The sequence below is a fragment of the Anarhichas minor genome, unplaced genomic scaffold (assembly GCF_050575085.1).
Source record: "Anarhichas minor isolate MPS153535 unplaced genomic scaffold, ASM5057508v1 ptg000010l, whole genome shotgun sequence".
Lineage (NCBI taxonomy): Eukaryota > Metazoa > Chordata > Actinopteri > Perciformes > Anarhichadidae > Anarhichas > Anarhichas minor.
The window spans coordinates 3,296,698-3,313,657 of record NW_027466456.1 but is presented as its reverse complement, the minus strand read 5'-3'; the positions used below and the strand labels follow the sequence as shown (position 1 = coordinate 3,313,657).

The 16,960-nt window shown below is 41.1% G+C and overlaps 1 protein-coding gene and 1 pseudogene across 1 annotated transcript; both read right to left on the bottom strand.

Annotated features, from left to right (window-relative positions):
* Nucleotides 1–1,069: 1,069 nt before the first annotated feature.
* Nucleotides 1,070–12,017, bottom strand: LOC142946230 (duodenase-1-like; annotated as a pseudogene).
* A 2,854-nt stretch (nt 12,018–14,871) lies between these two features.
* On the bottom strand, nt 14,872–16,668 carry LOC142946927 (granzyme B(G,H)-like). The gene is made up of 5 exons (XM_076088557.1): nt 16,611–16,668; nt 16,083–16,242; nt 15,737–15,869; nt 15,276–15,497; nt 14,872–15,178 (listed from the first exon to the last, which is right to left on the bottom strand). The coding sequence occupies exons 1-5, from the start codon at nt 16,666–16,668 to the stop codon at nt 14,987–14,989; spliced, it is 765 nt and encodes a 254-aa protein (XP_075944672.1). The 3' UTR covers nt 14,872–14,986.
* Nucleotides 16,669–16,960: the final 292 nt, after the last annotated feature.

The following is a 16,960-nucleotide window of genomic DNA, read 5'->3' as shown; positions in this document are numbered from 1 at the left end:
TTACTGAATGGATGCAAGAAAGCTTTGTGTGTGTGTATATGCGTGTGCGTGTACGTGGGTGGGGGGTGATGAGGGGAGAGGAGGAAAGGCACAGCAGGTTGCCATGACAACAACTTTTTATTTGCGCTTCCTCAATTTGACGTTGGTGGGATGGATGGATGGATGGATAGATAGATGGATGGATAGATGGATGATGGATGATGGATGGATGGATGGATAGATGGATAGATGATGGATGGATAGATGATGATAAATGGATAATGGATGGATAGATAGATGGATGGATGGATGGATGGATAGATGATGGATAAATGGATAATGGATGGATGGATGGATGGATGGATGGATAAATGGATAGATGGATGGATGGATGGATGGATGGATGGATGGATGGATGGATAGATGATGGATGGATAGATGATGATAAATGGATAATGGATGGATAGATAGATGGATGGATGGATGGATGGATAGATGATGGATAAATGGATAATGGATGGATGGATAGATGGATGGATGGATGGATGGATAAATGGATAGATGGATGGATGGATGGATGGATGGATAAAAACAGAGACAGTCTGGCAGAGTTATTAGGAAGAGACAGGCTAGTGGGCTGGGGTGCATGGGCAGGCGGGGGTGGAAGAAGGCAGCAGAGTTGTATGCCTGCTTGCTTGCTTTGTCTGGAACAGAATGTCCTCTTGTTATACACCCCTCCCGTGATGAATGACAAGTAAGCAACTTGCGAGCAGCCAATACCTTATGAATATGGTGAGATCTGTGTCCGTACCTTCCGATAAGAAGCGAGCGAGCCTCTCGGAAGCAAACGGAACAATGAGGAAACTCGTGTGCGCCTGAACATTTACCGTGGGTGGGTGTTCATGTGCGTTTCTGAATGCGTTTGTGCTTCAGAGCTGAATGATCTGCCACTTTGTCCATGAATGACTCTCGACTAAGAAACTGGTGATGAAATGGAAATTTAAAAAAAGATGCCACACGCACGTGTGCCGTCTGATCGAGTGATCTCGTTTCCGGATCAAGAGAAGGTTACAGGACGCAAATCAAACTTCTAGCTGCCCTCATCTAGTTTGATGCCGGGACCACATGAATCTGACGCCCACCTGAGGTGAAAAATACAGTCGGCATGCATCTGCAACACAAACAAATTAGCCATACGCACAGGCGTTTACACACACAAGTGTACACAGACACACACGATAGATGAAGAGTGTGCTAAATACACAACGCATGCTTAAAAACTAAATGTGTGCTATTTTGGCCGGGCCTCTTTCAGCAAAGAGAGTAAATATAGGCTGAAATCATATTTTTAAATCGGGTAGCATAACGTGGTATTGGATCACTGCATAGACCGATCCGGCATTTTGGGCTGTATCGGGGGCATTTCCTTACTGGTATCAGAACAACCCGGAGCCACATGAATCCAACCTACTTCAGGTATTGGAGTCAGCTGGCCTGAAGAGCACAGATAGAGCCACCATCTGTCTGCAGAACACACACAGATTAACCAGAGATACCCGATGTATTCTGCACAGAAAATCACAAAAACAAACACACTCACAATGTACACAGTGGTATTCATTCTTTACCACGCCGTTGCTCACAGCAGTATTTTATTCTCTCGACGACAATTTGGGCAACATGCACGCATGCGTGCGCGCACACACAGAGACACACACACACACACACACACACACACACTGATAGACTGTCTATCTGTGTGGGGAATGACTCACCTCCTCCACCTGGAGTAGAGCCAAGCCTTTCCTCGCCTCCTCCCCCTTCATCTGTGTGAGCCCTTCACTTCACTCACTCCAGCTCCACTATGGAAGCATTTCAATCATTCAAATTAGCTGTAATCGCAGCCAAAGGCATGGAGTGGGAATGGCGGCACGTCACTCTGCATACTCGAGAACACTTAATACATTGATTTATGTTCTTTTTTTGTATTGAGCATGCTGTGTTTCAAAAAGAGGAAAAAAAAAAAACCGGGAAGCTGGGGAGGGAATAAATAAGCTATCCAGGGCGAGCCTCCTCTGCCACGCATGCTTTCCAAGACAAAGGACGGGAGCCGCGATGAGAGGCCGGCTTTATAACGAGCAGCGCTAAGACTCCTCTCCGTCTTCAGACCTGACATGTGAGAAGCAGCGCATCAGTGGCACCAGCTGCAGTCTTCACATAATGACACGAATTATTGGCTCGTTAATGGGCAGCTTAGCCTTGAGTGTTCAGCCGGCAACACCATTCTGGAGAACGGGGAATCACAGGATCAATCTCTGCCTCCTTGGACGTGCGATAAAACACGGGATGCATCCAAAGGACATCTAATCCACGTCGCAGTGTCTCTTTCTCCCTCTCTCTCCCCCTCTCTCTCCCCTCTCTCTCTAATCCATACGGGCCCCTGGAGACTCGTATTATGAGACTCCTACACACGCCCCCACCCACACCTTCTCTCTCCTCCACACATCACCCTCAGAACCACTATCTGTCCACCTCCACAGTCGGCCTGTGGACAAACCCAGAATAACAATGTGATCTTGCCTCTTAAAGGCACACGGGCAGCTTTTCGCATCATTATCTTTCAGTTCAGGACTGAGTTGCTACGTTTATGTGTGAGCCTCGTGATGCTGGATAGAAGGAATAAAAACCACTCACACATTCATCTCATGTGGATATAAATGTTATCGGTGGAATAGATCTGTTGGTATTTAAATGTGCATCGATTTGTGTTGTGCAGTAAAGAATAAATAATCGTAGTTAAATGATGATCTGAGATCTTTAAAAGGCATCACAGTCAAATTCCACCCCTGAAGCATCAATAGTCGAAGCCTCTGCAAAGCTGCGGCTCCAGAATAGCAATCAACATCAAACAGAGAGTCAAGTGCAGGATACACAGCACTTGTAGGCTGCAGTCAATGAAGCTCTCAGAGGAAGCACTGGTCCAGACTCCAACTTACAGGAGGAATCCTGCAATAGGTGTGCTTACAGTGCCCCCTTCTGTCATATCAATTACATGAATGACACTGCAGAAATATGATATGTAAATTGATATATACATGTATCTATATCTATGGATGTATGTGTATAAACACATATACAGTTGTGTGAAAAAGTGTCTGCCCCCTTCCTGATTTCTTATTTTTTTGCATGTTTGTCACACTTAAATGTTTCAGATCATCAAACAAATTTAAATATTAGACAAAGATAACACAAGTAAACACAAAATGCAGTTTTTAAATGAAGGTTTTTATTATTAAGGAAAAAAACCTACATGGCCCTGTGTGAAAAAGTGATTGCCCCCCCCTGTTAAAACATAAATTAACTGTGGTTTATCACATCTTTGGAAAGCTGAGTTCAATTTCTCAAGCCACACCCAGGCCTGATTACTGCCACACCTGTTCTCAATCAAGAAATCACTTAAATAGGACCTGCCTGACAAAGTGAGGTAGACCAAAAGATCCTCAAAAGCTAGACATCATGCTGCGATCCAAAAAAATTCAGGAACAAATGAGAAACAAAGTAATTGAGATCTATCAGTCTGGAAAAGGTTACAAAGCCATTTCTAAAGCTTTGGGACTCCAGCGAACCACAGTGAGAGCCATTATCCACAAATGGCGAAAACATGGAACAGTGGTGAACCTTCCCAGGAGTGGCCGGCCGACCAAAATTACCCCAAGAGCGCAGCGACGACTCATCCAAGAGGTCACAAAAGACCCCAGAACAACATCCAAAGAACTGCAGGCCTCACTTGCCTCAATTAAGGTCAGTGTTCATGACTCCACCATAAGAAAGAGACTGGGCAAAAATGGCCTGCATGGCAGAGTTCCAAGACGAAAACCACTGCTGAGCAAAAAGAACATAAAGGCTCGTCTCAGTTTTGCCAGAAAACATCTTGATGATCCCCAAGACTTTTGGGAAAATACTCTGTGGACTGACGAGACGAAAGTTGAACTTTTTGGAAGGTGTATGTCCCATTACATCTGGCGTAAAAGTAACACGGCATTTCAGAAAAGGAACATCATACCAACAGTAAAATATGGTGGTGGTAGTGTGATGGTCTGGGGCTGTTTTGCTGCTTCAGGACCTGGAAGACTTGCTGTGGTAAATGGAACCATGAATTCTGCTGTCTACCAAAAAATCCTGAAGGAGAATGTCCGGTCATCTGTTCGTGACCTCAAGCTGAAGCGCACTTGGGTTCTGCAGCAGGACAATGATCCAAAACACACCAGCAAGTCCACCTCTGAATGGCTTAAGAAAAACAAAATGAAGACTTTGGAGTGGCCTAGTCAAAGTCCCGACCTGAATCTGATTGAGATGCTGTGGCATGACCTTAAAAAGGCGGTTGATGCTCGAAATGTATATATACATATGTATACACACATGTATACACACATACATACTGTATCTATACAGACACATATATATATATATATATATATATATATATATATATATATATATATATATATATATATATATATATATATATATATATATATATATATATATATATATATACACATACATACATACATACATATATACATACACACATACATATATTCATTTTTTCTGTCTTTAACTATCTCGACAGGCGTATTTTGCAAGTTCTCACCTGACTAAAGTTGTCAGTGAAGCTTCATTGGCTCACGTCTACCACAATGGAAAGATGTGGTGCTGCACAGGAAGCCATGAGGTGCACTTGTGTGTAGGAGGTGCTGCTACGATAGAACAAGGGTAGTTCAGAAGTTAGGGTGCTTACTACAGCAGTATCTACTTCTATTTTTAACCCCACTGTGGTCTTAACTTTCTCATCTCAATCGCCTGCACCAAGCACATTTAGTTTAGAGACCAAAGCGGCTTATTGCAAGTATATTTGACTGTATTTCTGCTCAGTTATAATACAATATGTTATAATAGTTAACAAAAAAATCTTCATCATGCTTTTCCTTTACTCTTTTCTTTTCAGTTGCTTTGACCTCTTCACAGTCTGCCTTTGAGACTTCATTAAAACTTGTGTCATTCTAACTCGTCCTATTCATTTACACATGTTCCTGCCCTGCTATATTCTATATTCTATGCTGAAAGGCATTTCTATTCACATATTTGCTGCACCTGGCCTATAGTATCACTAAACAGGTGAAGTGTCAGGTGTTCTTGAACAATAGTATATATACAGTATATACTATTGTTCAAACTACTGGAGAGTAAATGTTAACTCTAAATGTTTTACTGAAGTAAAAGTAGGCATACCTCCATATAAAAGAGTACTTTATTAAAAGCCCTGCATTTAAAATATTACTAAAAGTACACAACAACTAGCAGAAAGAATGTCCACATTCAGAGAGTTTATCATATACTGTATATTGAAATATTAATACTGATACCTTTAGATGTAAGCACCATTTTAATGATGTCAAGGTGGAGGTAATTTCCACAACTCTCGTACAATAATTTTAGGAGTTTAAAAGCAGCTTATTTTATAAATCGATAATGTGTTTTACATGTAACTTTATCTGAAAAGTATATAACCAGCTGTGAAGTAAATGTAGTGGAGTAAAAAGTACAATATTTCCCTTTGAAACGTAGAACAAAGTAGCATAAAACGTAAATACTCAAGAAAAGTTGAAGGATGTCCCTGCACGGGACTTTGGGAAAATGATGATTTTATATTAATCAGTATTTTTTTTTTTTGCAAAATATAAAATTTGGCCCTTTTTGGGCCTTGAACAATTGTTTAATTTACACCAAAGATGATGGAAAGTGCTGGTTTAATGCAATGTATTTTATAAGCTTGTCCTACGTTTTATTTAATGTAATTTAACGTAGTAAAGTAACAAATAGCCGCGGCTCTCAGATAAATGCTGTGTAGTAGAAGCATGAAGTAGCATAAAATTTAAATAAGTAAAGCACACGTAAGTACCTCAAAACTGTACAGCACTTGAGTAAATGTACTTGGTTACTTTCCGCCACTGCTGGCTATATTGTTCCTCCTGTCGTTCCTCCTTCATTCCAGGAGTCGGGGATGAGATGTAGATCTCACCGCAGAGCAGCGATGCCGAGTATCACGGTGATGTAACTAAAGGAGGTTGTTGTGTAGAGTTTCCGCTCTTAATGTGCAGCTATGCTGAAACACGAAAAGTCCTCATCTCGCCTTTCTGCGACGTTTGTGGAAACTCTAAAAGCCCTAAACCTCATTTAGTGCGATAAATGTTCAACAAACCCCTTAAATACGTCCATCTACCCATTACAGCACAAAGTATAGGATTACCATTGAGCAGAGTTCATTTTAATTTAGTGGTACAAGATCTAAAAATCAGCTTATATTGCCCTTCAACACGACGCTCTACTGCTCCAATATGGTGAGAGATTTCATAGAGCTGTGTTATACAACCTTCTGCTTTGAGCTTAACTGAATATTTATACCCAAGTATCGAGCATAAGTATATTAAGTACAACCATGGACCACCACACCATCATTGAAGCAATATCCTCTCTTTTTGCATCCGATATGTTTTTGTTGCTATTCCTGGTTATTGGCTGCGGCGTATCAAACACTTCAGATACAATCGTTCCGTCCTCGTGCATTTGTGTCTAACCTGAGGCTTACATGAGGATGACTCTCCCTAGAGAACTCCAAGGTTACGTCAAAGCCACTCACACATTTAAAAGTACATCCGGCACCAGGTTAGGACAAGCTGCACTCAGGTCATCATAACAGGCTGCTACACAGGAGGCACTCCTGAGCGAAAAAAAAGCACGAGTCAGGTCATTTGGTGATTGACAAAGAATTATTTTCTGAGGATGCAGCACTGCTGGAAATGACAAACAAGAGCTCTGCGACAATAAATGTATATTATGTCTTTATGCCGGCCTCCTTCATGCCCTGCAGCCTCTGCATTATTCAGTGAAGCCAGGATCTAGTGGCCATTAGAAGATGTACATCTCAAGAAGATTCTAAATTAGCTTCAACATTGAGTCATAGAGGTTGCTTCCTCATAGGAATGCAAAAGGAGACATTTATAACTTTCCAGATGGGTTTTCAGCTTGAGTAATGGATGTACATGTATATATGTACAGTGTGCACGTGCTGCCTTTATGTAGGTTTTAATAGAAGACCATTATGAGCATGTAAAAACAAAATGGAAACTGCCTGATGGTGGTGCTAAAGGCAAGCTGATGCAGTCACCACATTCAAAAAGTGTCTTCCACTTGTGAGCATCAATGTGTCCGAGGCACAATGAGACTTTAACTGTCACAGATGAACGAACGGCGGGTTGAATGCATTAGACTAGAATACCAATGTGCCTCACTGTTCCTTCTGGATCCAGATCATAAAACTTTAGGCCTGTTCCAGAAACCGATAGAAAACTGATAATTCACTCCTACAAATTCACACCACAAATGATGACCGTCTGGCTATACGACCAAACCAGAGACAGGATAAAAGAGTGAGAATATTTGGTTATTCACTCCTAAATGTGCAACAGCTCACTCACACACACACACACACACACACACACACACACACACACACACACACACACACACACACTGAGTGTCTGGTGACGGCGCACCAGAGAGAAATACAAAATAGAGAAATATTGGTGTCAGCGCACCAGTGACTCATCAGACAGCAGACATACACAGAGCCAAAAACATTAAAAAATAAATAAAAGGTAGGCCTATATAGAGCTGTACCGAATGTCATTTTTTTACGGTCAACGCTTTTGAGGTTTTTTAAATAAAACTTTGAATATCTGTCATCATATTTAATGCGTACGCATACATGGAATTTGACTCCGGTTTTATGTTGCTTTTAACGTACATAAGGTCTCATTTAGCCACTTGTTGGCAACCGCGTGTAAAAAGCTTCAGAATCACAAGAGGGGTATTTAGTGACATATTTTGTGTCGTAGAACAAAACGTTAAAATCTCTTACGCTTGTGTTCACCACAGACCTGATTTCAGGCTCCTAAACCAAAAACCCACTCAAAGAACCCCTTGACTTTGAGACGAAGGGACCGGAAGTGCAAACAATTTGGAAATGTATTCCCGGGTTTTAGAGCTCAGGGACAACTTCTCCCAAATTAATTTGCATTTTGAGTGATACAAGGCATTCTTCTTGTTTTTGGAAACGTTGTAACAAATGTCTGAATGTTTTTTTAACCACTGACTTTTGAACTGCAATGATTATACCTGCGTCTTGGTGTCCACATATGTTTATCGTATTTGTTTTTGTTGTTTGTTTTGTTTTTTACATGGACTCATGTGTCTGGAAAATAAAGTTGAATAACAATTCCTTCAGCACTCTTATGATTCGAGCGTTAACGTTATAAATGAATTGTCTCTAAACATTCAGTCCAGCCCTGTACGTTTATTGTATTTTAAAAGGAGGCACTTACTTTATTTGTAGACGTCGTCCATGCGCCTTTCCCTCTGGACAAAGATGTCAATGACTTTGTTGTTGAAGTCCTCCATGTTGGGTGTAATTCCTCAATTCCACAAGCCAAGGAGGAAAGTCTCTTCTGCTCCATCGATGCACTTTAATGCTGAATGTCCTCCACAGATGAGGGAGTTAAAACCAGCTTTAAAAGTGTTGCGGCCTGCAGATTATTGTCTGTCAAAAAAAGGTAAGCAGCTGTGCAGGCGTCCATCCTTGGACTGTTTGTGAACAGAATAACCAAATCAGGCTTTAATCTAAATCAGATCAAATCATTGTGCATGTCTGGACAGGTTCTTCAGTTAGTTATCATCAACATGAGCTAAGCCAAGGAAATCCATCTCCTCCAGACCATCAGACCTGGCTTTGTACAGTCAGGTTGTCAAAAATGTGTTCCTTAGTTGTCCTCTTTTTGTCTGCCAACACATGCAAGAGTTCAACATACTGTTCATGATTGACATGGCTGCTGCTCTCCTCATTTAGCTCTAACTTGGCAAAACAAACAGGTCACATTTAAACGTGCTGGAGGAGAAGAGGACACGTGGAGAAGCTTGCTAGCCACATAGCCAGTCCTTTATTTTCGTTTTTTTTTTAGGCCCTTCTGCCAGAACGTGCGCCAGGAAGCGAGAGGATAGTGGATGTCACGTGACGTGAGGCGGGGTCAAAAAGTCCTTTTCACTTCGGAAGATTCCCACAACTGAGTGAAATGACCCGGAAGTGTCTGAGTGGCCGCCATGATAAGAGCAGTTTCTCTAAGGACATTTTTCCTTCCTTTCTTTGCTCCTTTAGCAAAGGAAACACTGGAGCATCCTTTACCAAAGGAAAGAAGATAAAGCCGCCCCACAATTCCTTGCGGCGGCAACATTTAAAGTGACGCAACATTCGGCCGTCCATGTAAACAAACGATATGCGCATTTTACACAGGTGTAACAGTTATACTCATACAGTCATAAAGTAATGGGATTCATGTTCATGAACATGAATAGACAGTGACAACCATTTCGTTACATTTTATATGTATTTATTTACTTCGAACAAGTAACAAATAAGTAAAAAAATAAAACAATAAATAAAATAGACAGTAAATATAGCAAACTGCCAATGAACAAATTCTCATTGTCAATAACAAGAAGCGTCAGTAAAACAATAAATAGAATTCATAAACATGATGAAGTATGAATATGAAGACGTTATTAATACATACAGCTATCATGTAATCTCAACATACATGTTTGGCTTTGGTGAGACAGAGCTATACACTGACCGCACATCCCCGATGCACACTGCCTCCCGTACAACACACTAGTCATAATAGTGGACATATGTGCAGTAAGTGGAATAATAAGAGTAAAGCAGCCTCATCAACAAAGTCAACACATATTTAATGAAGACATATTGTCCTTTATTAAAGGTCTAATTTCTTATTTTTATTTATTTGTATAGTTTAAGCATATGCTTCAGATAAATGTGAAGTCGTAATCCAATAATGTGGCCTGATTTAATGCCTAAACTCATTTAATGCCCAAACAATGTCAACATTAGAAACACAATGTGCTTGTGTTGTTGAAAAGTGACCATCCTGAGAATTGGCCTCTGTCAGATATTGCTAAAAAAAAATACATGATCTGTTAAACAGACAGAGACTTGATTAAGTTTAATGCATGAGGAGAGAGTTTCAGCTGTGACGTCAGTAAGTGGAACTCTTCCTGCTGCATCAATACACTTTGTTCACCAGGAGGCAGTGTTGTCTTTGTGTTGATTCAATTCACACTCAAAGAGAACATGGTGAGAGAGCAACAGTTTATTGTTTCAAAAGATGGTACAAAACAAACTGTTCTCATTTGATCGAGTCAACAAGAAGAGGCACAAAGCAGCAATGTATTTAATGCATAAAATGTTGTATTTAAGAGCAGGATACAGTGTATAATATCAAGATATTACATCTATTAAGCAGCATTGAGTCTGCATTTATTGGTTCAGCTTTTGTACTATATTGAATTTGAGTGCCATGAAAGGCCTTGAAAACCTGCATGGCATTGATTTAGATTTGCCTAAAATAATCTAAAGGTTATTCACAAAATAAATGTGGTTGTCCAGTTTGTAGCCGCCAAGTAGCCGAAAACAGCTGTAACTTGAAAAAGCAACACATTTCATCGATCTATACTTTCAGTGATTTGACTCAACTTGCTAAACAAAAAGGTAATTTGTATCGAACATCAAATCAGAAGTTGCGATATTAGCATCTCAATTATCAGCTGTGCAATTTTATGCAAACGGTGAATTGAAATGCCGGGATTTGATCAATCAATCGTCTCATGCATCATGGCTTTTTCGATCCAGCTTGTGGAGTCGGGAATCTTAATAAAATAAGTTAAATCATTTTCCTTAGTTTTCCATTTTCCCTGGAAGTACACACACACACACACACACACACACACACACACACACACACACACACACACACACACACACACACACACACAATGCAGTGATTAAATGGATTATCGGTGTTGACCAACATTTGTTTGTCCATGTTACGTTACAGAAAATACGTACTTCACCCGGTCCTGTCGCTCCCTCAGAGCAGTACATGTTGTCCAGAGCATATTTCTTGTTGTCAGTGTGACAGTGACGTCCTGGAGTGTGAGAGACATTGACTTGTTGTTGGACCTCTCTGTTCTTCCCCAGCCGGAGACGAGACATGATTTCGGAGAGACATCATCTTTGTCTGCCAGAGCAATGGGTTTCATATTTTTGGTGAAATTTGCTTTGGAGCTCAACTTGAGAAACAGAGAGGGACGAAAAAGAATATATGTCAAATAAAAACATCAATCTGTAACATAATTGAATGCTCCTCTGGATTGATGCATCAAATAAAGTATTTGCTAATCACACGGGAAACAAAAGTTGGAAATCCCACATATTTCCCTACAAGTATATTTTTAAATTATTTTTTCTTTTACCTTAAGAAGCATGATGTCATTTTTTTCATCGTGGAAGTCTTTATGTGGATATGCTTGCTTCACATTTAACTGCTGTACTCCATCTCGTTTATGGAAATTGTGAAGTCCTAGTAAGACGGTGTAGGACCTGAAATGAGAAAAGTGCAGAGAAGTTATGTGGGAGTATGGGGGGGGGGGGGGGGGGGGGTTCGTCAGAGCCCTGTATTCATTAAATTAAAAATATTAAAAGAATGTATGTCATAATTCACAACGCCGACATTAAGCATATTTTTTAGACTCAATGCAGGAGACTGGGCTGTTGTCGTTGTTGTTGAGATGAATCTCATCACGGGGCCCCAGGATTCACAGCCGATAATAGTTGGAAGTTTGAAGTGTGTTGAACTCACTTGGCCTGGCAGTGGGCTGCAGTCATCACAAAATCCTCATTCAGAAGGAAGCCACAGCAGTAGCCAGTTTTACCATTGTCCTTGTGCATCTTCAGAAGCGCCATGTATGGCCTGCTGTGCGGCACAGCCTCGTGACCTCCAATGACTTCCCCGGTATGAACTGGGAAAAAAAAGTATGAGAACTAGCAGCTCACAGTGGATAAACATGGTGAGATCAGAGGCCAGCTGAGCTACTGAAAAGCAGTGGCTCACATCACTGACAGCTTCAGTCTTTAAGTACTTCCCTGTATCAGGAAGAGAAGTGTTTTTTTATGAGTTCGAATATGCAAACGATGCAGCTTTAAACCACACATTTATTCACTTGCACTTGGGGAGCGTCCCCCATCACACTTAGCTGTCCACAGTTGCCCAACAACCGCCCAATTCTAATCCGGCCCCTAAACCCTCCAGAGTGTTTGTAGTCACATAACCATGATTTCGTAGCAGCGTCTTTCAGAACCTCAGCCTGTGGAGAAAAAAACCTCTCAAGCTTCTTTGGTGGCATTTCATTTTTTTCTAGCATCTTCTCGTTTTTAACTCTGATGTTTCATGAGCTGCTTGTTTTTTTTTTTGCAACAGACAAAATAATAAACTTATATTGTCCCGTCCCAACCGAGGGGAACTGCTCCGAGGGGTCCAGTGTTTATTTATTTTTGTTATTGATTCATCTATTTATTTATTGTACTTGGCCTGAATAAGCTGTGAGCCCTCCATTATTGGTAATATTTAATCAAAGTCTCCATTTCTATTCGTTGGAAGTACAATATTTATTTTCGGTACAGCAGGGTCTGATTCCAGTTTACTCTGGCTCTTGTGTATCTGTGTGTCACTTAGTCACATCCGTTTGAAATGCTCTTGAACCGTTTATCTTGTTTGTAATCAACAGGAAGTTGAGATGAATATCATGAACCATTTCCTCTGTTGTGAGTTGTGAAAGAGCAGTACAGCTCCCCTTGGTTATCTCTCCCTTTATATTCATATTCAGAGACCTGAAGTGATGCCGGGGCCTTAACAGTCTCAAAGACCAGGCCATTTTAGCATGCAGATTAGTTTATTGGAGTGGCAGGTTAGTGAATGAAGGGCCTGTTATAACAGCGTGCACTGGCGATACCGAGAGACTGACGACAGCATAGTGCTGGTGTTATTCCTGACCTAGACAGAACCTGACGAACATGTTGATGAAAGAAACCAGAAGCTTGTCATGACTTTTCTTGACTCTGGGGAAAAAAACACCGTCTTTGGGAGGAAGCACAGTGTGTTAGTCTGGAGTTTACATCATTTGTGATTGTTTCGAAAGGACTTGTATATAAATGCGGGTGTAAAAGCTGGATTCTTTGCTTTAGATAGATAGAGTGGAGAGTGTCGAGTTGATGAAGGAGATTGATCGGGTGAGGTGGTTTGATTTCGGTAAAGGCGAAAGCTGGTGCGAGTTCCCTAGAACGTGCATGCTAATGCATGGCGTATGTTAAAGAGCTCTCTGGGACTAGTGCTGCTGCAGACGGATGGGCTGAAGGAGTTTAAAGAGTGGTTAGAGAGAAAGAGAGCTGTTGGCCATCAGAGGGAGACGTGTCTATCGCTCGGTGATGTGAAATGAAAAGCCTTTGTAGGTGTGACAGGTAATCTGTGGCCTTAAGACACATCAGTCAAAACGTAATGACCGGTGTCTGATTAAGTGCGTCTACTTAAGCTCCATTCAGACAGTGCTGAGTGCCTGTCCTGATCCACTCAATGCAGCCTGGCTGGACTTAGAATGGTTCAACATTGTGAGGCTCGCACCACGAGCAGACGAAAGCAAGTTATACTTTGTGACGAGCAGTTGGGCCTTCTGGGGATCATAAAATTCTCAGTTTTGCAGCCCAGCTTTTGGTTTGGTTTCCGATTCACATGAACTACAGATGATCATCATTAAAACACATCCTCTGCCTGAGTTGTGATGCAGTAACATATCGACCGTTGCTTATTTCTTTAAGTCTCTGGGGGATTTTATTTATGGTACATGTTTAGGGGCCAGAATCGCTGCAACGCGTTCCCCTTAGTTTCTTATGGAAGTATTGAATTTGACAATCACTTGACCTTTGGCCCTCGAGATCTCAGACTGGAAAGACATGTTAAAAGATGTATTCATTTCTACATTGTGGCTCTAATGCTGCTGGCTCACACTCAAAGGACAGTCAGGAAGACATGGGCCAATGCACAGGTAAGTTCAACCGACAAGGGCAAGCTATTAAAATTGCCAGATCTGAAGTTAGATGTATGAACATGGAAGACAAGCGGTAACTTAAAGTGGGCCAGATTTAGTCAGTGAAGTGTGATAAAAGCTTTTTATGCAATTAAAATGGGACCATTTGAACAAACCAGACCTTTCAGTTGACGACACATTTAGAAAAATGAATAATATTCACGATGTATTTAGACGGTGGTGCATTTTGCATATGAAGGTTTGTTTATGAGATGTGGACTTGCATCCGATTGACCAGCCATTGTTTCTGTCGCACTAAGGGACAAGGCCAGCAATACTGCAGCACAATTGAAGTGAAATAACGAGTAATCATATTCTGACATTGCTGGTAATCAACAAGCCTGTTTATGACATTTTAGGTGAGCTAACATGCAGCATTCATACATGTGTGTCATTTAAAGGGGAAGGAGCCCCCACTTCAAAATCAAAGGCAGAACTGCCGACCAAACAAACAACAGGTTCTAATCCCAACTCTTTGGCTCTTTGTGACTTCAGTAAGTGGAACTCTTCCTGCTGCATCGGTGCACTCTGTTCACAAGGAGGCAGTGTTGTCTTTGTGTTGATTCACGCTCAAACAGACAAGTGCACAGAGGTGCAAAGAGAACACGTGAGAGAGCAACAGGTTATTGTTTCAAAAGATGGTACAAAACAAACTGTGTTCTCATTTGATCGAGTCAACAAGAAGATGCACAAAGCAGTCATTTATTTAATGCATAGAATGTTGTATTTAAGAGCAGGATACAGTATCTGACATTAATAGATATAAATCTGTGTAAAGCGAGGAAGTGCAGACTTTGGACACTCTCATTGCAATAGCATACGTTGTGATATTAGCATCTCAATTATCAGCTGCCCAATTTTATGCAAACAGTGAATTCAAATGCCGGGATTTGATCAATTAATCGTCACGTGCATCAGAGCTTTTTAACGCATTTGTCATGGTGGAATTGATCCAGCTTCTGTAGTAAGGGATCTTCAGAAAACAATAGATTTTCGGGGCACCTAAGCGTGGATCGGGTGGAGCGGCCTCGAAGGACACCACACCGTACGCCTTTTCATCTTCACAGACCAGAGGGCCACCAGAGTCTCCCTGGAAGTACACACACACACACATATGCAGTGATTGAATTGATTATCATTGTTGACCAACGTTTGTTTGTCCATGTTATGTTACAGGAAATACGTACAGGACCCACTCCTGTCTCTCCCATAGAGCAGTAGCACTTGTGCTCAGCACACTGCTTGTCGTCAATAAGTGTGACATCGACCTCCATGAGTATAGAAGAGATGTCTTGTGTCGCTGTTCTTCCCCAGCCGGACACTAGACATGGTTTTGGCAGAGAGACATCATCTTTGTCTGCCAGAGCAATGGGTTTCACATTTTCGGTGAACTTTGCCTTGGAGCTCAACTTGAGAAACAGAGAAACAACAAAAAAAGAATACACATAAGAGACTGAAATATTACTTTCAATGCTCTCATTTACCTGTTGTCGAATACATTCCCCGATTAGTTTTTGTTAAGTGACATGCATACTGTATTTGATTAATTTGTTCAATAGAGCTTTTGCAAATAACATAGTGATACATTTGTAATGGCTTAAATAGAGTAAAGCTTATTGATGCTTTTTAAATTCAAGGATGTTCTTACCTTGAGAAGCATTATGTCATTGCTGAAATCCTTTGCATTGAAGTCTTCGTGTGGAAATGTTTGTGCCACAGATATACGCTGGTTTCCATTACTATTGTGGACATCGTGAACTCCTAGTAAGACTTCGTAGGACCTGAATTAAATGGAGAAAAAAACGTTATCCAAGAATAAAATTATAATTTTTCACAAAATATAAATATTAAGACATGAATTTATGTCTCAATTATTGAAGCCATTATGAAACATATTTGCCAAATAATATAATTTATTGGTATCATTTAAATTGAGGTCTCAATGGGGCCCCAGGATGAGTAGGTAGGTAAAAGGTAAAGTGTGTTGAACTCACTTGGCTCCGCAGTGGGCTGCAGTCAGCACAAAATCCTCATTCAGAAGGAAGCCACCGCAGTGGGTAGGTGTACTAATGTCCTTGTACATGTACAAAAGCACCATGTATGGCCTGCTGTGCGGCACAGCCACACGACCTCCAATGATTTCACCTGCATGAACTGTGGGATTTAAAAAAAAAAAAACATTTATTATGTACACCTGTACAAACGAATGCAATTCAATGCAATTGTTCTGCCATAAAGTCTGCTTTCATGATGGCTACGTCTGCTTTATTTTATTATTGTTAGGTGTTTTAGCATTGGGGTGATTTTAAGGAGTTGTGATGTACTGGACTGCAATATATTGAGAGGTCTTTCTAACATTAGTAGAAAGTAGAATATTAGAAACACATCTCTTTATAATGTAGTCCAGTACAACACCACCTTTGACCTCGTGCATTGTTTGTCCCACAGTGTGGAATGTCGTTCTTCGTGACAACCTGAAGATATAATCAAACGTACAGCTGTGAAAACATTACAAAACTCACCTCGACCATCAAGAGTCAGCACAAGTGTCGCTATTAGCAGCTCACAGTGGATGAACATGGTGAGATCAGAGTCCGGCTGAGCTACTGAAAAGCAGTGGCTCACATCACTGACAGCTTCAGTCTTTAAGTACTTCCTTTATCAGGAAGAGAAAGATGCGTTTGTGTGCTTTGCATTATGCAAACGATGTGGTTTTGAACCACATTCATGAGCAGAGTGTCTCAGTCAAACGCAGTGACTGTGTCGTCCTGCGTGAACAGTAGCCTACACTTGACAGAGTTGTGTCATGTAGCCTGAACGTGGGCTACTTGCACAAGCCTCCATAGATGGCACGCGAGCTGCGAGCGCACAA